General features: G+C 40.3%; 1 protein-coding gene across 5 annotated transcripts in view; it reads right to left on the bottom strand.

Annotated features, from left to right (window-relative positions):
- adamtsl3 (ADAMTS-like 3) overlaps nucleotides 1–25,344 on the bottom strand; it is a 235,733-nt gene that overhangs the window by 179,690 nt on the left and 30,699 nt on the right. For 4 of the 5 annotated variants that reach the window (XM_076727218.1, XM_076727446.1, XM_076727363.1 and 1 more), the window contains exon 3: nucleotides 24,301–24,420. The exons of the other annotated variant lie outside the window; for it this stretch is intronic. In XM_076727218.1, coding sequence (XP_076583333.1) covers nucleotides 24,301–24,420 — 120 coding nt within the window. The remainder of the gene's footprint in view (nucleotides 1–24,300; nucleotides 24,421–25,344) is intronic. 5 annotated transcript variants of the gene reach the window in all.

The following is a 25,344-nucleotide window of genomic DNA, read 5'->3' as shown; positions in this document are numbered from 1 at the left end:
GAGGATCAATGACCTTGCCAAAAAATAGACGCTAACTGCAGCTGTAGTGTTACTGAGGTGAGAGTGAAAAATAACCCACAGGTACTGAAGAGAACTAAAATCAACGAGCAGTGCAGTTGGTGTTAGAATCACCCCACCTCTCCAAGATACAGATATCCAGACCAAATGTTCATCAAGATGACAACAGCGTTAAATATTACCTGCTAAAGATCAGCATATCGACATTATCATTGTGAACATGTTAGCATGCTGATGCTAGCATTTAACTTCAAGCACCACTCTACAATCATAGCTTCATAGCATAGCATGGCTGTACTGTATTTTCCGGACTATAAGTCGCGTCAGTAAAAAAAAAGGAAACGCTTCATAAAGAGGAAAGCCCAGGGCTCTCAAGTCTCACGCATTGGGCTTGAGACACACGCATTTCAACACGTTAACACGCTCACACGGCACACCTTGTATTTGTAAATACTATTAATAAAATTTAATAATAAATGATGAATAATGAAATTAAATTAGATTAATAATAAATTACTGGGATAACGCCCACCAAGTTGCGCCACTATTTTTTATAACAGTGGAACAGGTAGAGGAATTAGTGACGTGTTGGTGTGTCATTTATTACATCAGAGCCAAGCTCACCAAGCTCCTGATCTCATTCCACGTCACTGAATCCATTGAATTCTTCATCCTCGGTGTCGCTCCTGAACAACTCCGCCAACTCCGGAGGAAGATGAAGTGCCATCTCCTCTTCTGCAAGGATGTCGTCAGACTCAGCATCAGTTCCAGTTATTCTTTCTGAAACCCGACAGGATGGTTTCGGTTGTCACTGAAGTCCATGCTTTGTCAATCCATCCAAGGACTTGCTGGAAAGTTGCATGGCGCATCCTCCCCGTTGCCGTGAAGCTGTGCTCTCCATCCACCACCCACTCCTCCCACAGGCGATGCAAGGCTGCCTTAAAGCTCTGGTTCACAGAGATGTCGAGTGGCTGGAGTACTTTGGTTAAGCCTCCAGGGATGATGGCAGGTATGGAGTTGCAAGCTTTTATTTTCTTTCTGAATTGTAGCGTTATGTGCACTCGCATACTGTCCATCACAAGCAGGGCTTTGCGTGTTTTAAAGAAGCCATCAGGACGCTCAGTGTAGCACTTCGTAAGCCAAAGGTTCATCATTTCTTGATTCATCCACCTTTTCTCATTCACGGCCACGACAACTTTGGAGGGGAGGGATTTGTGTTTTGGCATGGTTTTCCATTTGAAAATGACCATCCGTGGCAATTTCGATCCATCTCCACAACATGCCAGCACCACTGTGAAGTGTGATTTCTCATGCCCAGTTGTCATTATATTCACACTTTTCTGCCCTTTCTCTACGACACTTCGGCCCATGGGGATGTCAAACGTGAGGGGGACCTCGTCCATGTTGATAATATGATCAGGTGACACGTGTTCAGTTACCTGCTTTTCAACGAACTCACAGAAACTGTCAACCTTAGACTGGAAGTCTGCTGGCAGTTTCTGACACACCGATGTCCGTGCGCTGATGGAGAGGCAGTTGCGTTGCATGAAGCGGTAACACCAAGAAGGCCTGCCTGCAAAGTCATTTAAATTCATCTCCTTGGCAACTGCCTGGGCGTGGAGATGTAACTGCACCATTGACAAGCCTCTCCAAGCACCCTTCTGTGGACTCGTTTCTCAAGCTCTGGCCATCGTGCTTTAAGCCCACGATTAGCTTTCATTGTTTTTGTCATTGCAGTAAGAGAAACCTCTGCTTTTCGCCAGTCCCTCACAAGTTTCTCACTCACTCCAAACTTTCATTCTGCTGCATGATTACCGTTTTCGGCTGCATATTTTACTACCTGCAGTTTGTAACCTGCAGTATAGGATGTTCTTTTTGGGGGCATTTTGTTTGTGTTCAGTCTTTCTCAGTTGTTTTTTTTTTTCAGGTAATTTGTGGTGCAGGAGTGGTACAGGTGCAGTATATTGTTGCCACAAGCCTAGAGCACCCTCCCACAGCTGTAGACGGTAATCCGTAAACTGTGACCTCGCCTGACTATAAGTTGTAGGACCAGCCAAACTATGAAAAATAGTGCGACTCATAGTCTGGAAAATACGGTAGTCACTTTGTCTGTTGTTGTGCTGTTTGTTTTGAGCTTTAATCACAACCCCTCCATCTTTATGGAGAAGCAAAACTAAGTTGTTGGTTTGCCCCTTTAAAACGATATAAAGATGCAAAACACATGCAACTATTATCATTCCAAGTGATGCCATGCCACGATCCATTGCTGTCACAGCGAGAGATCAACAGCCTCATCTCACCTAGCGACTATGATAACAGTAAAATGTAAATATTTCTTTTGAGACAGTTATCATTCTGTTTTTGTAGCTGTTCCCTTCTTTTCAGTCGGTGAATATTTCATTTGGGACTTGATCTCTTCATGCCTTGGCCTGCTGTGCCCCACTAAAATTGTATTTACTGCTTTAATCAATCTAATGCACTGGGTAGCAGAGTCTCAGGAGAAAATGAAATACAGTCACATGAGCAGATCAGCAGAATTGCTTTGCCAAATTCAAATCAGGGAGCTAGAAGTAGAATATAAACTACAGGTAGACATCTGACATCCAAACACAGGAAAACGTCAAAAGACTATCAGCCTCTTTTTCTTTTCTTCCTCCCTTTACTCTTTTTTTTTCCAAACAACTTGTCCTAATTATTCTGATTCTGATCATGTGTTTTTGTGTGACTTGCTGGATGAGGCAGCTTGAACAGAGATTTGGGCACTTGGAGGCATTGAGACAAAGCAGGTGTACTCTGAGCTCTATGGAACCCAAAAGCCCAAGTGTCTTTTCCCAGGAGGAGGTAATGCAGCATAAAATCTATGCAAGGCTCTTTTTTGTTCCAAACTCAGTGCTAATCCATTTTACCCTCTCTCCTCCCACCTCCTGTAATAAAGGTTACTGACTGACTAACAGGCTGTGCGTTGCAGGGGGGCTGTTGCATTCATTGGCCTGTTTAATTGAATCTGCGTAAAACTGGGTGGGATGCTAAATGACTGGTACCCCGACCTGGGGTCAAGAGGGAACGGAGGAGAGCAAAGAAGAAGAAAAGAGGGTTTTAAACTTGATACCTGATGCTGATACGATTATACTATTGCCTTGTGGAAAACATTTGTGACAGTGCTTTCCTTCTCAAGAACCAAGCAGAAACATGTTTATAGCCTGGCACAAAAAATGCTTTTGGTATCTGTAGTTAATTTCCACATTCATAACAACGGTGCGGGGGTCAATTTTTAAATAACTCACTCATTTAAATTATATCAAGGCTTAAAGTTATGCATAATTATGGACATGGCCACCTTCAGTTAGCATCAGGCCAGTGATATGAAACACTCTGAGGAACTGGACGGCATGAAATATACCAGGGTAACTATTGTGTCTGCTCAAGCTAAGTATGCTCTGCACTCTCTTCACCAACAAGACTCAGGGAACTCTGATGAGGGAATGCTGCAGAAATACAGAGACAGTCCCCACATCACACTCTTCGACCAGCATTAGTAACCAGTTTAATGTAACTAAGTATATTTGGTCAGGCACTTTGTGAAGTACAATTTTATTTCCATGTTAGGCTACTATGTTATGTTATATCTCTACTCAACTACACTCAAGAGGGAGATATTGTACTTTTTACTCCACTACATTAATATGACAGCTGCAGTTACGAGTTACTTTGCAGATTCAGATTATTAATACAAAATATCGACTAATAAAATATGATGTGTTTTCACAAATAACAGTAACAATGAATATAAAGTAGTTAAGATTAGCCCCGCCTTTACCACCTACAACATTACTGATGCTCATCCCAGCTTAGCATCTTGGGTACTTATGTCACCATAACTTGGTTTGGTCTTATATCTATAAAATCCATTCTCATTTTTTCAACTTTTTAGCTGTAATCTCTTCTGTCTGTATACATTCCTCCTCATTTGCTCCTCTCTGTCCTGCTGTTATTACAGACATGCTAAACATGGCCACTCAACTCACCTTGCCCATGGACTGGCCTCCCTCTGTTGGGCTGTGATTTTCAACCAATTATGGTCAAAGACCAATGGACAACAGCAGTCAATAAGTTCAAATGCTCTGATTATTAAAAAGAAAAAATCTGTGGGTGTTGCAGGCATTAACAAGCCCATCCAATCATTTCATTCAGGCCAAATGAAATGATTGGATGGCCTACCTGCCTGTCTCTCTGTGTACCTGCCTAACCACATGCAGTCTGCCCCTACACTCATTGCACATGACCAGAGTTCTCCACAAAGCTAGGCAGAAATACTGTGAAAGTGAAAGTGAACTGTGAAAGTGACAGTGAACTGGCAACTGTGAGTACTAACAATAGCCATGATATGTTTAGCAATGTCAATGATGCATTGCACTCCAGTACACACCCCCTGAGCCGACAGACTGTCAGCAGCTAACTCAGTAGCACAAACCCACGGCAGTGAGCAGTAAGTGTAGGGTAGCTGGATAATACTGAAAGGTATGTTCATGACGCTATCTCACTTGTGTTTATATGATTGTGGCATTGAACAGAGTTGTTTATTTATTTTCATTAGAAGAACTAGTTCTATCATCACTACTCCTCTGCCCAACGCTCTCTCGTGGACTTGTCTTCCAGCAGTAGTTAGGGTGTCTGTGTTCATTTGTTTTGGAGAAGTGGTTTTGATGGAGTTCTGGTTTCACTTTGGCTTTTTCTAACAACTGTGTCTTTCCACAAAGCCACATTACAATCCAATGTCCTTTCAGGAAGAGAAAAAGGTGTCACGGCTTAATCAAGCTTTAAAAGTCCGAATAGCTCAACACAGAACAAGGTGGCACGGTGGTAACACTGTCGCCTCACAGCTAGAAGCTTCCGGGTTTGATTCCTGCTGTGGGCGCCAGGGGAGTGTCCTCCACCATGCCTTTGGTGCCTGCTGTTCGAGGGAAGGGGCCTTTCTGTGTGGAGTTTGCATGTTCTCCCCGTGTTCACCTGGGGTATCCCTCCTTAAAAAAAAACCCTACTAAAAACATGCAAGAAGACCACCACCCACCACTGGGTCCCCGGGTGCCGGTCGGATGGCAGCCCACCGCTCCTGGTCTGCCGCGGAGGAAGGACAACCAGGATGGGTTAAACGCGATGACAAATTTCACCACTTGCATGGCGTGTGTGTGTATGTTGTGTGACAAATAAAGGGGATTGTCCCTCTGAGTCGTCTTCTTCTTCTTCTTCTTCTTCTTCTTCTTCTTCTTCTTCTTCTTCTTCTTCAACCAAGCTCGCTGAATAACAATAAAAATAATTTGTTTAATCTGTAAACAAAAATGTGAAATGACTGTGTGGTGTAGTGCTATGTGTCGGAACTATTTCTTGACCAACAAAAGTGTATTCATCTGACAATTATAGCACAGGTTGCCAGATCTTGTCTCTGCAGAGATACAATGCCACCATAGTCTCTGCATCCAGCTGGTGCTTGCCAAGGAGTAGTCCCAGCTCCCTCAAGAACTACAACTTTCCAACAAACAAGAATTACCATAGAGGTAATTCTTTAGCCGTGTTGCTAGGAGTCTAATTGGAGTTTGGACAGAGCCAGGCCAGGGGTTTCCCCCTGCTCCCAGTCTTTATGCTCCATTATGCTGACCATGTACTGATTCCAGCTTCATCCTAAACACACACAGAAGAGACTGACATCAAGCTGCTCATGGATCTCTTGGAAAGAAAGTAAACATACTTTGCAAAACTGTTTCTTGAACGAATTTTAACTGTGAATGTGAGGGACACACTCCCATATGTATGTAAGCTAAATAATTGCTTTGGGTTAAAAACCTAATGAGTCTGTTGTCTGCTTTACTATGATACTTCCAATTATGTGTCCTGCGGAAGATTTTCTTCAAATGCTACACAAATGCATAGATCTGTTTAAGAAGTCATTTAATTGACGTTTAATTGACTTTTTCCTGCAGAACTAAATAATTGTCCTGTTTGTATTGTGATATTTAAACTTTGATGAAACAAAACTCTTTCTCAGGTATGAGGGAATTGCACTGATTGCCTGGAATCCCTTGCACATTATTGCCTTTTTTGGAGATACTGATAGTTAAACAAAGTTTATTTCTTACTTTTCTCTTAATTGACACTTTTTTGACACTCGCATGAGGGAATTTCACAAATTACATTATTGCCTCTGATACATATTGTCTTAAGGCCTAATTGCCTTAATTATCAGTAGATACAAATCTTTACTGGCTACATTATTTCCAAAATACAGACAACACAACCTGCCACTGGTTGGCTAGAACTTAATCATTGTCTTAACCCCTTATTGTCTTTTTGAAAATAGGGCATTAAAATCTTATTTATAGTTAATGACACTGTTTTGAGTGAATTTTACTTATTCATTGTCTGAGATCCTTCATTCCTTAAGCTTCATTGTCTCTAGATATTGACACTAGTGTAATAAAATTATATGCCATTGGTATGAGGGAATTTCACTCCATGTCCATGTCGCATTATCAATTTTCAGATATTTTTGTTAAATAAATCTGGCAATGAGGATATAAGGAAATTTTGCTTGACTGTCTTATTGTCTCTTTGTTATTTATTACTTTTATTGTGGAGAGTGACACTTTCTATAAGTCATTCATCTGCACTGGAAGCAAATGGAGGTGCAGTTTTGATGGAAATAGAACATGGATAATTCAGCTCATTCCCCTGGCAAGAAGGAAATAACAGAACATTTTTGAAACCAGTAGACACTGATTAAAAACAGGAGCAGTGAACTCACCACTGGCAGAACCGCTGACACCGTTTTCACTAAAGTGCCATAAAAAGACAAGACCAAATAGCTGTTGAGATAGATTTTTTTTTATTTATTTGCAAGGCATGATTTAAATGAGGAGAGGCATTTCAGTGTGGTCTATTTCTGCTCATGTCAGATCTCTTTGTTGGGCCTTGTAGCAGGTAATTTCTGCCCCTGTTTTTCTTAGAATGAAGCAGCGAAGCAGGCATAACTGGATCTATGCAATATGTCAGTAAGCTTTAAAAACACCCCTATTTTTACAGATCTCGACAGAGCCATAAAGTTCACAGGAAAGCCTCAATTCTCCTTTTGGCAAACCTCAATCTCTGACAGAGACACTTGTGAGTCTGCACTTTTATTTTGACAAGAATAAATCCAGTGAATTTCTTGAGGAGTGATAGCTTCATACAAACACATACACACACCCTCTGTAAGTACCCCAGGTTCTGTGTGCACTGCTGGTGTGGAGGAAGCTAAATGCAACGAGAAGGCATCCAGACTCAGAATCGGACTGGACTACTTCTTTTACCCTCATGCTTTGCTGAGCTTGTTCAACCTCATCAACCCACACACACAGCAACAGCACTGTTCTCTGAGCAAGGCTGAGCGAGGAGTCACTGAAATATGGGTTAAGTAAGATCAGTGAGTTTACATTGTGTTGATGGCTCACAGCCCTATGTGAGATACACTCTTTAATTCTTGACAACATAAAAGGCTCAGAGGCAGCAGCAAGATAACCTTACAATCTAAATTCTAAAAATAATCATATTTGCCTGAGAGGTACAATAAAAATGGAGCTGTTTAAATGATAAGTCACACAAGGAGTCATGAGTCAGATTCCATGACTGTGAGTCACAAGTGAAAAAAATGAATCAGCAATGTATGAAAAATAGGCAATAGGAGGGGGAATAGCAGCCACCTGTCCTTTCCACAGTGGCTCAGAGTTTGATAGCCACAGCCAAGCTGTTAAAATGTTAGAACAGCCTCTGAACATGTCAGGAATTGGTGTGTGGTTGCTCCATACTGATGTTGATGATGGAATGGGGACCTGTGGACTGCAGACCCTCCCACCTGGTATCCTGGTATACCCAGAATCCATTCACCACCAGCTAACTGACAGCCCTCCTTAGAGCTTCCTTAGGTTGAGGTTGGGTGTGGCTTATACTAGAACAACTGTAATACTCAAACTATACGGCAAGTTCAGTCACTCCTGCTGCTCATCACCAATGTAATAATCCAAAACTGAATTACAATGGGCCAGAATGCATGTTGGATCCTCCACAGTGATCTTCAGACACAATATTTTTGCTGAAACTCTGATGGTGAATACGTTAAACACTGTTTGAATCCATTCCCAGCTACAGTAGTCGAACAACTGTGCCCAACAGACTGATACAGGCCTGTTGTTCACTCACAGGCCACTCATTGTACACACTACCTGCTTTGTATATACTGTGCTCCTATGGGACTCTCACACCAGGAAATAAGACATGTGTGCATGTGATTCTGTATGTGACAGGTTACTAATTCCTGTCACTAGAGCTACATGCCCAGGATTAGGAAAAAATACACAATGCATAGCTAATTGTACTGAAATCAACACATCACACACACACATCTGCCAACAAAATGAGCACAGTGAAGGGTCAGGACTGGGAAGCAGAGCTGCTGTTGAACACTATCAGTACAGATTATGATGTTAAAGAGGAATTAAACACCTTGGCTGAATAGACCGGAAAGAAAAATGTGAAGGCTGTGATGACAGCAACAGCATACAGTGCAGGGGGAGTATTTGAACTCCACAACTGTATTTGGGAATGCACAGCGCACACACTGAGGTTCAGTTGTATTGTGGCTATGCAGCTTTTCCATTGTTTGTTCTTTGAAGAAGTGTGGCCATGAATGCTGCATGAGGGATACACGGCATGACAGGCTGCTGAGGAACAGTATGAGGCTGCTGATGCTGGAAAACAAACACTGAACTTTAAGTAAACATGAGCCACCACAAAGTTAACGAGGTAGAGAAATATGTTTACTATCAGCTGAGCTGATGGGGGTCAGGCTAGATACAGCGACAGAGAGACGGGCCAAGTATCATTTCAGCATCCAGGCAGCGCTTGTAACACCAGATCAATGCCTTGCATACGAGAAAATCAATCTTGGGTTCTTGACAGACTTCTCTCTGTACCCACATTTGTTGCCTATTTAAGGTACAGTTCAATATTTGGTGAAATATGCTCATCTGCTTTCTTTCCAAGAATGAGAAGAGAAGGTTAGCAGCTGAACTTAGGCTAATGTGTGCATGCTCATATGCTCACGTTGATAGTGCCAACATGCTGATGTTAAGCATTTATAATGTTTACCATGATGTGGCACAGTGGTGTGTGTTTGTCTGTGTGTGTGCGTGTGTGTGTGTGTATGTGTGTGTCTTTCTACAAAATCTGGTCATGCTGTTTGAATCCACTGGAAAGTTATGCGCCTTTTTGCGATAGGCCACTCCCACTACACCACCCCCTTAGAGCCTCAACACAGACAAATACACACACACACACACACACACACACACACACACACACACACACACACACAACGTCCATGCCAAATTTCAGCCTATTACGGCAAAAACTGTCGACCAACCAACTGACCAACCAGCAGAGTGAGCTATAGAGCTTCTTGTCGCTAAAAAAGGTGTGCAGTGGTAAAGTAAGCAGCCTGTATACTATGTCTTGTGTAGCTCATCTCATTTTCAGGTTGTAAACTTAGGCTGCCACTGAAATATTTTATTTTATTTATTTAAAAGAGACACTGTTCAGATTAAACATATTTTTTTTGATCTCCCTTTCCAGATTATAGCTTCAATAATTCACATCTTTAGTCCCTTCGCAGGTCAGAACAAAAAACAGCACAATGACAAAGAATGGCAAAAAAATAACACAAGACAGGCAGCATAAAGTTGCACACAAAAGCACATCCCAAATGTATTCTTGTCAACCAAAAGCAGTTCATGAAGATAGTAAAATAAAATACCAGAATTAGTGAGTGCAGAGCTGAGCAGCTTTTAACAGACTTTTGAAGTTGGCTTTGAAAGTGCTGATAGAGCTGCAGCTCCTCACATCATCAGGCAGAGTATTCCACTGATCTGTGACTGTTACAGAGAAAACTGATTGCTCAAATGCAGTGGGACAATGGTATGGTACAATTTCATATAAAGGATATTCTGGAGAATCAAATAAAATTTACTGATCGAGTGTCCACTAAGATTTTATAAGCCAGACACAAACTTGAAAATAATTGAAAATTCTCAAGCCTTTTTCAACACACTCCAGTGATTTCTGCATTCAAACAAAACTACTGTTAAACAGATGGCCATGGAAATAAGCCCACAAAGCTTCTTGCAACTAACAGACAAGGGTAGTGATTCTCCACCAACTCTGCATTTACCTAGTCTGGCCCTGCTGGAGTGGCCAATCTGGGAGCTGAGTGGTTTGATAGTGGGTCCACAGAGTAGAGAGGATGGGGTTGGATAATAATTGGATAACCCAATTTGGTGAAACTGGTGAACTGAATGAATGAATTACAGACTGTTTTCCTCATTGCCAGATTTTGTCAAGTCAACTGACTATCACTGTCAGGATGGACTGGACCTCTTCCACTGGTGAGTAATGTCTGATGTTTATATTCTCTGAATTCAGTAATATTCTGTTGGACTGATGTGGCCCCCGGCCCCCAAATTGAGTTACAGTCTGGGTCTGATGTAGGCCGAGGTCTAGACTTTGAAACACCCTGCTGTAGTGGCTGCAAGTTGAGTGTTTTGATTTCCAGTCTTGCTAACAAATTACTACCATAGACTGAACATATTGGTCTAAAGCCATCTCACATATCCTCTCTGTGACTGTGATCTTAAATCACAGTTACTTTGGGGACAATGGCATCATGGTTGAGAGAGGGTGAGGTTTGTGCTGATGATCAATAACCCTGCTGCTAATGCTGCTGCTAATGTCAGAATAAACAGCATTAATGAAACAGTCACAATGTGGAGCAGAGAGGGTCCTTAGGCCTAATAGGATGCAATCAGACACAGCGTTCAAATAGCACTTCTTAATGGGCCTTTGTCAATGTCTAGAAATACCCCGCAGTTGGACAGTTCAGTGAGATTACATGTTATCAATCGCTTGGCTTATGGCCAGTTGCATGGCAGCACAAGAAAAATCGCACACACTTCCAAAATACCTTCAACTTTGGCATGCATGTGTGTGTGCAAGTGAACACTTGGAATTATCCATTTGAACAGTGCTTAACCCACTGTGATGAAAAAGCTTTCAAGGATCTGTTAGTGATGAATGGATAGAAAAAAATTATTAAATACGGGCCGACATCTTCAAGCACACACTCATCCTTGCTATGAGGGCATGTTATTGCCTTTCATTCAGCCCTTTGTCTGCACTCAAACCACAGCTCCTTAATCTTACCAACAGTCTGGCTGATTTGAAACATTTAGGCTAAATTTTAACTGTGAAAGCTCACGCACACCTTATTTTCTTGTCCATGTACAAGTCACACTATCCTTTTCCTTGCAAGAAAACCTAACTGAAGAAAAACATTTCAGTCCACAGACCTTCATCAGGTAAAACCTGATAAGAAAGAGTAAAACTAGATTTATACTTGATGGAAAAGATGAATGGTGGTCCTGCCATAGCTATGTGCACCATAGGTTTTGTGTTATACATTAGCATGGGATTCCACCCATCCCAAACCAACAATTCTTAATGTATTATACATGATCAGGTTGTATTGTGCTTTAATTGCTTTTTATAGTCCCCAGTAATAGTGTTGACATGGTTTCATACACATGATAACAGAGCACCCTGTTGACAATATTTCATCCATTGTGAGAGAAAGCAGAGATTGCAGTGAGCAGAAGGTTTACAATGGAGATGCTCTTCCTTCATGTGTGTTACTGTAAGGGTGAAGATAACTGAATCTCTCTTTAGTTTCATTAATGTTTTATTTACAATGAAGAATATCTATATGCAGTGGACTCCTGTGTGAAAAGCACAAGTAGTCCTAAGGTTTCGTTACATTCACAGTAAGTGAACATCAGCTACATTGTAGCTATGGCAACTACACATCTTAAATAGCTAATGATTGATAGCTATAGGGCTGGGTGATACGGCAACAAATATGATCACAAGATGTTTTTCCATATTGATAAATATCAATATCTGTCACAATATACAATTTGATAGTGCTGCTAGTTTGAAGAGTATCCTGATAATGAGTGAGGTCGAAAGAAACCAGAGGGTTCATTAGTTAACAAGGAAAACAGAATAACATAATGTAAACATTTAACTGTACAAGTGTGTCTTGCATAAGAATATATTTTGTGATAACAGAATATATTGAGCCTAAATGTAAACATTTTACTTTGCAAACATGCTTTATCTGCTAAAGCAATACAAACTAGCTTACTTGGAAAACTAATGGTGAGGTCACTGGGATGGTACCTTTTCAGCTGATGTCAAGATTTGTTGGGTGGAATGTCTTGGTTGGCACTGACTGATTTTGGAAACCATCTTAATCTGTGCTTTACGGTTACTTTTGAGATATCCAAAACACTTCCATATAATTGACATTGTGTCACTTTTTTGTCAACAATTTCCTCAGCTTTGGAGGACATCAGTTCACTTTCAGTACTTTATCCTTTAAGGATAAAAATCACAGAATCCAACAGTGTGGCTGGACTGGCACTCAAGTGTGTGCAGAGTTATAATCTAATCATCATAAATTAATATGCTAAATTAAGGAGCAATGCATGGCAAGCAGATGAAACACACGCACGTATGACCACACATGGGCGTGCAAACACAAACAAAAACACACACACACTCTCACCACAGACCACAGTGTCAGGTATTTTGTCTCCAGTATGTGTCACATCAAAAATAAGCACAAGAGCTAAGAGCCATTACGCCACAACCACGGTTTCCCACTCCTCCAATTAACTGACATTAGGAGGCCACTTCCAACACATCCACTAAATAGCTTGTCTGTCTCTTTGCCTCAGCTGGCTGTGGACACATCCACTCATGCCAAGCAACCCTCCCACCACCCAGCCCTGTTGTATTTCATTAGCGGTTACTGATAGTTAACAACATTTGTTGATTCATGGACTGATGGGTTTGTCAGTGTATTTATTATTTGTCATAGTCTGAATGGCCTAATATGGATAAAAAACCACTGAATAATAAGAGTAAGCGAGCTGGTTCCCATGATATCTGTAGGTTTTGTGTTTTAGAGCTTTAGGCGTAATTGACAAAGGCTATAACCCTGACTTTCTTTCAGCTGTTGCTGGAAACCTTCAATAAACCAGCAACAGAAGATCACAGTGTTCTTGAAGGCAAATAGTGAACAAGGGAGCTAGCGATGTATCTTGGTCCTAGCCCATTAAGGGCTTTGTATACAAGGAAGAGGACCTTACAATATATTCTGAAAGTTACAGGAAGCCAGTGCAGCTAAAACTGGACTAATGTGCTCTCTGTGCAATAACACTATTTATAATACATATTGGCAACTGTATTTTTATAAACTCTATACATTGTGCATATACCTAGTATATTAACTAGTATTTCCCAATTGAAATAGTATTTTTTTTACACGTGCAATGGTGTTTCTCAAGTGCAATACAATACGTGTCATATCAGTAGTTAGTTTTCTCATAAGACTAGCAACAGCACTCTTTTATAGCAGTGGGACTCTTTGGCATTTATTATATTTTTATATTCTGTACAAATGTACATAATAGTTGTTTGTCTATTCTGTATCTTGTATACTTTTATATATTTATTTTGACCTCTTCTTGCCACTGTGTTTGCTTTTTGTAACTTACTGGCTGTAACAACTACATTTCCCCGGTGTGGGATCAATAAAGTCTCATCTTATCTTATCTCTTGGTTCTGGTTGATAGACGAGCTGCAGAATTTTGAATGAGCTGACGTTTCTCTGTGTTTTTTTGTTTGTTTGTTTGTTTTTCAGGAGGCCAGTCAATAGTGTGTCATAGTTATCAAGTCATCTTGAAATAAAGGCGTGAGTCAGTTTTTCAGCATTTTTTAATTTTTAAATTGGCACATACTTTAGCTTTGTTTTAAAGGTTGTTTTAAAGGTTGAAAAATTTAGTTTTCATCACCTTGATGCAGGACTGGAAGCTTAGATCTGAATCTAGGACAACACCAAGACTTGTAACCTCAGATTTAATCCAGGGAGTGAATTTCCCCTTCACTTCAAAAAACAAAACAAAAAAAAAACAAAACACAGTGATGGTCAGAAATAGATAATACTACTTTTGTTTTGTTTGACTGACTGATAAAAATTAGAATTTGGAGGACAAGCCTCTGTCAGTGTTACAACAGCAGTACTGGTTAGCCAGGTCTCAACTAAAAACATCAATGGAAATTATTTCAGTTATGAGATCATTAACCAAAAAATATTTATTAATCAATGATCTGACATTAAAAAAACATGGATTCAGCTGGAGGGATTCTGTGACAGGAAAAGAGACTGACTGTGTGAACATCGACAATTTTAAGACTACTGAGACGAATACTAGATGGTCTGCGATAGCTACGATATTTAATAGTTCACCTATTTGACTGAGTGTTAGTGTGAAGTCTAGGTGAAGTACAGAGATTCAGTCGACTTGAAAGTTTTCACTTTGAGTAAGAAAGTCAATTAACTTGTAGCAGGACTGTCTTTGGACACATGTAGATTTTTCCACCCTCCTTGTATTTACAGAGAGAAAAATGCCCGCTGGCTATTTGTGACTGGTAATGCAGACAAATGACATTAGAACAAAAAGTGCTTTAAAACTAGGTTCCCCACAGAAAACAATGGTGTTGCAGGCAAGGATGTACTAAACAAATCAAAAGAAGGAGGAAAGAGAAAAATATTCTACTGAGATAATGTTCCACCTAACCTCAATACTGGACAAAAACCAAAAACCAATAATAACTGCTTTTTGTGGTGGCATCTCAGAATCTCTGGTTCCCACAAGTACAATTTTCCAGTAACTTCATGTGCGACCATGATTAAATAAGTACAAGGTACAGTTAACTGCTGTTAACAGCATAGAGAGAACAGTATCAAATCAAAACCACAGAGAATCTACTGTGCTGAAAGCGTGTAGAGTGTTGAACACATATTGTCTCACCAGATTAGTCATTTAGTTATTAACCCTGTGAGGAGTTAGCTCCTCACTGCTCACTCTGCTCTTGAACTCTTGAACTTGACTGTGTCACTGAATCAGCACGACTGTATACGCCATCAGGTTTGCAGATGCCTGTTGTTTCAGAAAGAGGGATTTGTTTGGCCACAGAGCTTAATGAATCTGGGTATTTTACCAAGTTGGAACCAAACTGACAATGGAACTGCCAATCAAAACCCATTCCTATCAACTCTATGCAGCTTTTTGGACTCTCTAATTTTTATCTTCTGGCCTGCAAACTCTTTTCTCATTAACCTCACTTCCTGCAGACATTTTCAGTGAAAAAGGTCCCATAAACCCACTGTAGACTACCTGCATAGCATCAAACAGCAGATAGAGTTAGCTACTAGATCAGGGGTGGGCAATTAATTTTTACAAGCGGCCACATGATTAACCTGAGCTGTGTTGGAGGGCAGAACCAACAATAACTTGAACTTAATTCTGCTCAATATTAATTTTCTCCCATTGTAAAAAGCAATAAATTATATATTTCGATTAGCTGCTACTGGTAAACTGAAGGAGGATATTCTGTAAATATTTCTATAAATATATGAAATTGTGGTGTAGATCAAATAGGAAAATACTTCTATAGAAGTAATGAACAGTAAAAACAAAAACAATCATTACATCAGTGTTTCATTTTATTTTTAACATGTTCATCGCCCCAAATACTGAAAAGGTGTTTTGCAGTATGTTAATGATCAGCAGTTGGTCAACTTTATACAAAAAGCAAAATGTGTTTTTAATGTTTTTCACTTCACTTCACTTGTTCAGTGGAAAAACCCAGTCTGTCTTGGGCTTGAACAAGTGCATTGAAATCTGGCTGAATGTCTGACAATGTCTGCATTCTCTTCAAAAAACAGTTAATTTTTTCTAGCCATTTTGTGGGATATGACATAACTTGTCTTGACTGCTTCATCTCTGGATGTGCAAAGTTTAGTAAAAAGTCCTTGTTGATTTTGCAGCTTAGCTAGCAAAGCATTCGACTCCCTTGTGCTCTCTGGATCAGACAACTTCTTGTATTTCTCCTCGTGTTTGGTCACGTAGTGGTGATTCAAACTGTAATCCTTGAACACAGCCACCTGTGGTCCACAAAGTAAGCACACGCCTTTATTTTTGACTTCTGTACATAAATATTTAGCAGTCCATGTCTTGTTGAAAACGCGGCATTCAGTATCAACTTTTCTTTTATTGGTGTGAGCTGACATTCTGAGTGGTAGCTGGCCAGCATCACTTGTAGTGATGTAGTGTAGTGTCCTTACGTAAATTTTTTTTTAAAAAGGCACGCTTTTCAAAATAAAAGCAACACAGTTGTATTACATGCACAGCCTAAATACTTTTTAATTTATGTTCTAATTTACGATTGACCTCACAGGGGCCGGACAGGGATGCCCTAAGAGCCAGATGTAGCCTGCGGGCCGTAAAATGCCCAGGTCTGTACTAGATGGTGGACATGCTTAAGAGTCAGCTTATGAGTCCGATAATTCTCACTATTTTGTTAACTGGTGGATACCAGAACAGAGCTTGAAGGAGAGTGAATACTGGACTTACATTCAACATCATATTAGTCTGTGTCTGCCAGATGTCTAACAAAACAATTCTTTGCTAATGCATTAGCCATAACAACTTCAGGTATTGATAATGTGTCAATATTGGGTTTGCAGCTTGTTCTGCTGCCCTCAAGTGGTCAAAAGTAATGCTGCTTTAATCTTAAATAAAAATGTTGTCCTTGTTTTTAGCTGTATCTCCCTGTAAATTGGCATTGGAACTACACACAACAGACTTTTCATTCTATTCCTGTGTATTCCTATTGGTATGCAATAAAACATCTAGTGTAATAAAACATACAGACAAGAGACAGTGTTAGAAGACATAAAGCCAGGAAAGAACAGTGCAGAGAATATGAAAAATGTAAAGAGAGAAGAATAGAGAAAGCAGCTTTGTGAAAAAAGTCACATCCAGGGAGAGACAGAAATAAAGCCTAAGCTAAAGCTGCTGGTGGCTGCCTTGCTGTCATGTCTCCTACCTGCGTCATGGTCTCTATTTGTAGCTCAGATCTCTGTCAGACATTGGGAAGGAAATGCCGTCACAGCTGTGAAAGCCTGACATTTCAACATTTTGGAGTGTTTCAACACAGCTGGTCACATAGCATTCCTTGCCATTGCATTTATATTACCTTGGCCCAATCATACCTTAAGAAATCATGAAGTGAGCCCACAGAGATGCAGTTGAGCCAACTCTGAGTCAATTCCATCTCCTTGCTGTGACAGTAGACATGCAGAATGTAATTTGACTTGTTTTTGTGCACTAACTGGCTTTTTTAATATGAATCAGTATCTGAGACTGTTTTGCCAGAGGCAGGTAATAAGAGGACCCAGGAACCTTCACATTACATCACAAGGTGTGCAACACACACAAAACAGACACACACACTGGCATGCACACACACACTTGAGTGAGGCAGTCTTTACAATGCAAGCACTTGTTTATTCCAAATGAGACTCTGATTGCATCTATGTTGCTGTCTGGAGTTAGATGGTTTTGAACAAAAAAGGAGGTCACTATTTTAATATTGCCTTTCTTAACGTTACATCATTTTACGGGGTTATTTAGCAGAAACTAATTAGGTTGTGTGCAAATCAGGAAGGCATAACTGGCAAACTTCTAAAAAACATGGTGCATATCATGTCAAGGGAAACAACTGGGGGGTATCCTTGTTCATTTGTTTGATATAAGTAATTCAATCAGTGAGTTAATCGACAGAAAATTCATAAGCAACAATTCTTATAATTGATTATCGTCAAAATACGTTTTAAAAAGAAAATGCTATAAATAATCATTGCATTACATATACTAAAAAGGGACAGGCTAGAATGACCAGGGTGCCCACATTCTACGGGTTTTACTTTATTGGACTGTATTCACTCGTCCTGCATACTTTGAGAGCAACTGTATGCTATTAGTCATTTCTATTTGATTATCAGCTACTCTCTGAAAGCTGGCTTTTATTGAGACTTTAGAGTATTTACAACAAAGTATTTACACAAAAAGTGCTCAAGCTTTTAGCACCATGGAGACCAGCTTTCATTTGGCTGAGGCCTGGATTTCAAGTAATTTGCTTTTAATCAGTGTGTCATCCAACAGTATCACCTTATACACATTAGGGGAGATTTCTCCACCCTGGCTGATCATGAATGTGTCATGCACAATTTCAATGACATCCCTTGAAATGTCAAAGTCATTAAATGTGTGATGAATTTCCTTATATTCTCTGCGACATTGCTCCCACCCACTGTCTTCATTACGTTGAAGTGCAGCAGCTTCCCTGATAACAAATCTGCATGGAATAGATCAAGTTTCTCCCCAAAGGCATCAAGCTTTTCCACCATATCCACTGTGGATTTGCACTGTAGTTGTATATTGAGTGCACTAAAACAGGAAAACATGTCTTCTCCGTCTTGCATGATGTGCAAGTGATCAGCTGCTCTTTTGATTTACTTTGCTTCAAAAAATCCACAGCCGGATCCTTGAGATCAGTGAAGTGCTCCAAGGCTTTGTCAAGGCTCCACCAAGACACGGACATGGTGGGAGGTACCTGAAGAAGGCAATTTTTTAACAGAGGCAATTATCCTTTCCATAAATTTGTCAGTGCCAAGTACCCCCAAAATAGTGACCATGCACACCTTAAATACCTCATTGTCAATAAATGGTTTGTTGTGGGTATGACTCCTTGAAAGTAGCGTGCTTTGTGTAATGGTGATGCCTAATATTCTATTATTTTGCAACTGTGATCATTTCATTTCAAATGAGGCATACAGGTTGAGCTTTAAGTTGGAATAATGAATATGTACCTGTCAGTCCATTCTTCATTAAAGCAGCAGTTTTCCCCGTCAACTTCCCACTTTAGACAATAACAGCCTTTTCTTTTTGCTTCCATCAAGTGCTTTCAGTACACTGCATGATAGCGTCAAAACTTGTTGAAGTCTGTTACACCCCGACAAGACCCGAACCCTGGTGACCAAGCGGCATTGGTTCCTAACTGAAGGCAGGTGCCTATATCTTTAATCTGCAATCTACATCAAGTTTTTGAAAAATAAGGCATACAACCCAATGTAAAACCCAAGGCATTCCATTAAAATAACAATAGGGTAATGCACTTTATGCAGGGACCCATAGGAGACATAATACAAGACATATAACATGACCAAAATACCTCCGGAACTGCATCCAAATCTTTATAGCGTGTGTAACAGTTGACATGGAATTGACAACAGGGACAAGTAGTAAGCCTGAACATACCATGGAATACAGAGGCAGCTGGGAAGAAGACCTATCCATTTGCACCAAAAAATGACTGTTCTCTAGGACCAATTAAGAGTCTGAATACTGCATGCTTAATTGTAATTAAGAACATTTGGAAGGGCCAACTCACCCAACAATCTGAGCTTTTAGAGATAGACTTTCTTGTTGCACCTTTATTTGGTTCGCCATAGAAAGTTATTGTCTAGTCAGATTTTGTCAGGAAGCATTTCCTAACAATTTACAATTTAAAGGTTGGACCACTCTGCCCAATAGAAGGCCTTTTCTGCATCCAAGAGAGGACAGATCTGAAGGATTTAGAGCTTTCTGCATGAATTATGGCAAGAAGTCACGTTGTTTTGAAAAGGAAAGAATACCTCCCTAAAGCTTGTTTGATCAGTCAATATCAGGTCTTGAACCACTCATAAAAGACGGTTTAAAAGGACTTTGGCTAAAATTTTTTGGTCCATATTGGAAGTAAGATTGGTCTCCTGCTGCTACAAAAAAGCAGGTCCTTTTCTTTCGTAAGCAACAGGGAGACAGAGGTCATAGTCACAAATATCTGGGGTGAATTCAGAGGAGTAAAGGTCAGACTAGAAGTCTAAAAAGGGTTTTGTTTATATCTCTTGCTTATGAAAGAACAACACCAGTGAGTGATTATATTTTAGTATCAGTCTGGAAGCTGCAGCTAAACAAGCTTGATAGGCAAAAACAATTCTTGCTTTGTCTCTCCTCTTGAAACTTTCTTGTCAAGATTTAAGCAGAAGTAATTCAGCCTCAGCCTGGAAGTGAAGGACTTGGGTGAGTGGAAGACCAGTCAGGCTGCTGCATTCTGGATGAGCTGCAGAGGTTGGGTAGCACATGCAGGCACAGTAAACCTGGAGCAAGTTGCTGTAGTCTTGGTGTGAGCCTGAATCAGAACCTGGCCTGCCTCTTGGGTGAGGAACAGACATATCTGATGTTGCAGAGAGTGAATCTGCAGGAGTGGGTTGTCTCAGAAATGCTGGCAGCAAACCACGGCTGGTCATCCACTGTTTCAGCCTTGTTCCTTGTCTAGTCTGAGGAGGGACACCACATAGAGCTCATATCCCAGTATACATGATCCTAACATATTCAGATTTCCCACCATCTGTGTGTGGCTGCATCTTAAATTCTTACCATCTCATCCACCAAGTTCTGTACCAACAAAGAATGTTCAAGATGTTTACATGCCATAGAAAGAAGCATTCCACTTAAGACAAGTAATTGTACTAAAAGATCTCCAGAATTTGCCTGTATCCCTGTCAGCTAGGCCCTTATAGCGCAGTGACACAGACTTGGAGGACTTAGGGCATATGAAGCAATAGGAAGAGCACTGATAAATGTTTCAATAGAGTCCATCTCTTCTGGAAAGTTATTTATAGAAGAAGTTCATTCCTTTCTAAATGTAAAAACCCTGTAAAAAGGAGTGCTTCATGCACTGTGCTCTGTTCAGACATTTCCTCACAGACACATAATGTCATCCTCAACCTTTGTGCAGCCTCAATACCAGGCTCTGGTACACAGCAGTACAACAACAACCCTCAGCACGGCAAACAGCCAGAGGACTCCAGGCAACTCAACCCAGTAGAATCTCTCCAAACAAGGTTTCAGTGCTTTGTCTGGGATCATTTGGACAATATTTGCCACCTGTGAGGTTGTCAAAACACAACATACTCTAAAGTTCTTAACTTGATAGTGGATGTGTGTCCAAAGTCATGCAGAGACATCTCCTCATTATGCTAGACGGAGTGTGTGTGTGCGCGCCCATGTATTACTCACGTTGTGGGTACAAAAATCTGTTTACACAGTCACATGTAGGGACTCACATTACTATAATAGAGGTCCCCACAGTTTAAATCATTACATTTTAGGGTAAAGACTGATGATAGGGTTACGGGTTAGGTAAAGTTAGGTATAGTGTGTGTGTGTGTGTGTGTGTGTGTGTGTGTGTGTACTTGCAGGAAGTACAAGTTTGTAGCCAGGACATTATGGCAGGTCCTCAAATCGTCAAAGGGCTGTTTGAAGGTTAAGACCTGGTTTTAAAGGTTAGGTTAGAACAAGGTTTAGGTTGAGGTCAGGGTAAGGGTAAGGGTTTGGGTTTAGCATTTAGTTTTGACAGTTTAGGTGAGGGTGAGGACTGGGGAATGCATTATGTCACTCTGTCCTTACAAAGGAATACAAGTCTGGGTGCGTGTGTGTATGTGTGTGTGTGCGTATGTGTTTGACTGTGTGGCTCAAGTTGGCCGACCAAAATGAATCAGGATTACCACTGTGCCATAAACGCAGCGCGATCACACTTATGCAAGCCTTCTGAACTGCTCCTTTGAGACACAGATACATCAAGCACAGATCACATCAATTCACAACGAATAACACTGAGAAAACTGTGCACAGCCACATCCCAGCACATTACACATATACTATGAAGAATAAAGTACTAGACATAAAGACAAAAACTAAGAAAACCACTGCCATTAACAAAGCAAAAGAACTTTTGGTGGCATGTTGTAAAACAGTGGTGAGCTCAAACAAGTATAAACTCAGAGCCACTGAACTCATCTGTTCATTCAATCCCTTGCAGCGCTGTACTTACAATCATGTCATTGTGGGTTTTGAGTAAGAAATGTGAACTTTCTTTGTATCATAAGAAATGCATGAAAAATAACACACAAGAGGAAAAATTTACCTATGAGTTTTGATTCATTTACAATTTTGAGCTCCTTCACAATTCTGAATCGATTCACAGATGTAAGTTAATAACATTATGTTGACAGAACAAACATCTTGAAAAAAGGCAAGCTTTTAGGCACACTGTAGATTTAATGACTTAATAATTAGCCTGCAAGACAAAGGTGAAGCATCTTGTGCATACCCTATTGGCCACAGACCACAGTTAGCAGAGCAGAGCACCAAACTCAAGCGCCAACAAATGAGAACAGCTGACAAACACACTGCAGCACCTCACAAAACTTAACCCACTCTGACAGGGTGAATAAAATAACTCAGCTTTGTCAGTTTCATTTCAAAAGCCCTGTGCCAGTACAGTGTTTTGGATAATGATGGCTTTCACCAGTGCTAGCATTGCAGCAAAGAGGCTGTTCTTCACTGCTGGAACCATAACGATAATAATACACGGCCAAGTGCCCTTCCTGTTCTTACACACTCAGACATCTGGTTGTACTAAAAATGTTGAACTTGTGATATTGTTCAAGTTAATGCAGTTAACTTAAATCAGTAACTTTAATAAGTAACTTCAGTAAAAAGCTGCACACCATCACAAACATTTTGCTTTTGCTTTTTTTTCTCTTAGTCAGACAATGACCCTCATCAAGACCAGTTATCTTAAGTGTCAGTCACTGTAAATGTCGACAGTACAACACTGCACCAGGGCCCAGAAGCTATCAGGGGGCCATGTAGAGAACAGCAGAGCTTAATTCTCTCAGCTTTTTTTGTTCCTTCCTCTATGGACTTCTTATCTCCACAGATGTAGTGATAAGCCATAGCCGTATATGTGAGGCCATGTCAGAGACTGTTGTATGGATTTTGATGCCTGTCTATTCATGCACTTACATTATGGGTGCTTGGAGCAGCCTAAATGGATGAGGAAAGACTTGTAGAAATCATTTCCCACCTTTAATATACTATCTAAAAATGATGCTGCATTTAGGAGTTCACCTGAAACATTAGCAATGATAGCTGCCATTAGCTGACGTTAGCGATGATAGCTGACACTAGCTAACATTAGCTCTGATAACTGACATAAACTCAGGTTGGTACTTGTTCCAGCAGACCTCTGCCAAACCAGCATAACATCAGCCCAGTTCTACGTGGAAAAACAACAGTGCAGTGAAACAGACTTCACATTCTTGTGGTTTTGGAATATAAGATGAAGTAATGGAAGACAATGCTGTATGCCAGGTGTGTGGCCATGTCAGAGGGTTCAGAGCAGATCTCGGGTTCAGGGGAGTGACATTTGCATTAATATGCTGATCTGTTAATCATACACTCCTTGCTCCACCTCTCAAAACCCTCCTCTCCACACCAAATACACAAAAAAACTGACAGTATCAAAAAAAAGCAGCCATTGAGTGAAGACATTGCATAACATCAAAATACAAAAAATTCTACATAAAAAATCATCTTCAATATCTGTGTTTCAATTTGAGTGCCAATACTTGTTTCATTTTCCAATACAAGCGTTTCAATGCTAATGTTTCCTTCAGTTCAGGTTTTATTTTCCAAAAATTTAAGCCAAAATTTAAGGTCCTTATTTTAGCTCCATAGTGTATCTGTGTACAAGACTGCTAAAAAAAAGTGTGGGATGAGAGGAGTCATGGCATCACATTATTTGGATAAAGAAGGACACAGCCAACAATGTTCAGACTTGCTAATGTAGTGCTTTTGATTGCATGTTGCCTTCCACATTATGTGAAATGTGTACCTGCACTGGATGAATGAAATTCTATATTGGCTAGTATAATCATAATTTCCATGGTCATGTGGTCTCCAGCACTAAAATGTTTACCAATCCAGTTTGTTTTGTATTTGGTCTACTGGAATTCACATTAAACACTTGTCTTTTTTCACTTGGAATAAGATCTGTGGAATTTTTACAGACAAATCTGCCAAATGTTTCAACTATAATAGTTGTTCAACACTTCACAGATGTCAAGAAGTCAACTTCTGTCAGCATCATAAACACTGGAGTGGACATGTTTTCTCTGTGACAAAAAAAAGTTTGAAGCAGGAAACTAGGAAATGAAATTCTAACATTTAGGTAAAGAAACAACATGGAAGCAATTAACAGCAACTGATGACATTTCAGTTCAAAAAGTTAGCATCGCCAATTGGAAACCCATACTGGTCCAGCAACACTTAAGAGTGTGTCACTGACCTGGTCGTCGTATCTGTAGGTTAGAAAGTGATCTTCTGTGGCATCCTCCATGAAGCTACCCTGAGGTGAGAGGGCGAACTCTGGCAGGAACACTGCACTCTGGGGCTGACTATCTGCGCACTGATAACACACACACACACACACACACACACACACACACACACACACAGTGTGTCAATCAATCAGTATCCAGGCAAAGTGCATGGGAATAACACTAGATTCAGATCATGATCATGCACCAAATCTGTAAGAACTGAAAACAACCATAACCAATACTTGCCTAATCCTAAACTTAACTCAAGTCTTCCCCCTAACATTCTTTTTGTCCACATAAGGAAGGCAAGAATCCACAATGTGACTGTGTAAACACATTTATGTCACCACAACATAAATAATACACACACACACACACACACACACACGCTTGGACCCTTTGGTGCAGGATCATGGGTAATAAATCTGATGTCAGTCACTCCCAGGTTAATTTAGTGAGCTAAAACCTGGACCTGGTGTTTCTAAACAGGGGCTGTGAAATCATCTCCCCAAACAGGCCCCCCCCCACCCCCATTTATTTTTCTCAACTCAAAGGAGAGAAAATCTGCTCTCGAATATGAACAAACCCTCTGCTGAATGTTCATACATTGTTACATTGGAATACTTTCTAATTCTATTCTCATGCTGGATATTTGAATGACCAGAATAATCCAAGGGGAAGCCTGATTATCAGACTAACAGGGACTGTGACTGTGCTGCACACTGAGACTGGATAGGAATAACTGGCATCTGGCATTTAGAAGGCTCCCCAGGGAGAGACACACAGAGACACTCTGTGTGTGTGTGTGTGTGTGTGTGTGTGTGTGTGTGTGTGTGTGGCATATGGCAGCATATGGTTTACACGTTACTACTGTATACTATTTAACACTACATATATACACGATACAACATACAGTATAACACTGATTCTCCACTGGGGTCTGTACTACTTAATTTCCCTGTAGCTTTTTTAAAAAAATGGAGTAATATATTAAAAACTATTTTTTTCCT

The sequence above is a fragment of the Chaetodon auriga genome, chromosome 1, assembly GCF_051107435.1.
Source record: "Chaetodon auriga isolate fChaAug3 chromosome 1, fChaAug3.hap1, whole genome shotgun sequence".
NCBI lineage: Eukaryota > Metazoa > Chordata > Actinopteri > Chaetodontiformes > Chaetodontidae > Chaetodon > Chaetodon auriga.
The sequence above is the reverse complement of the archived record's forward strand: the minus strand, read 5'-3'. Positions and strand labels throughout refer to the sequence as shown.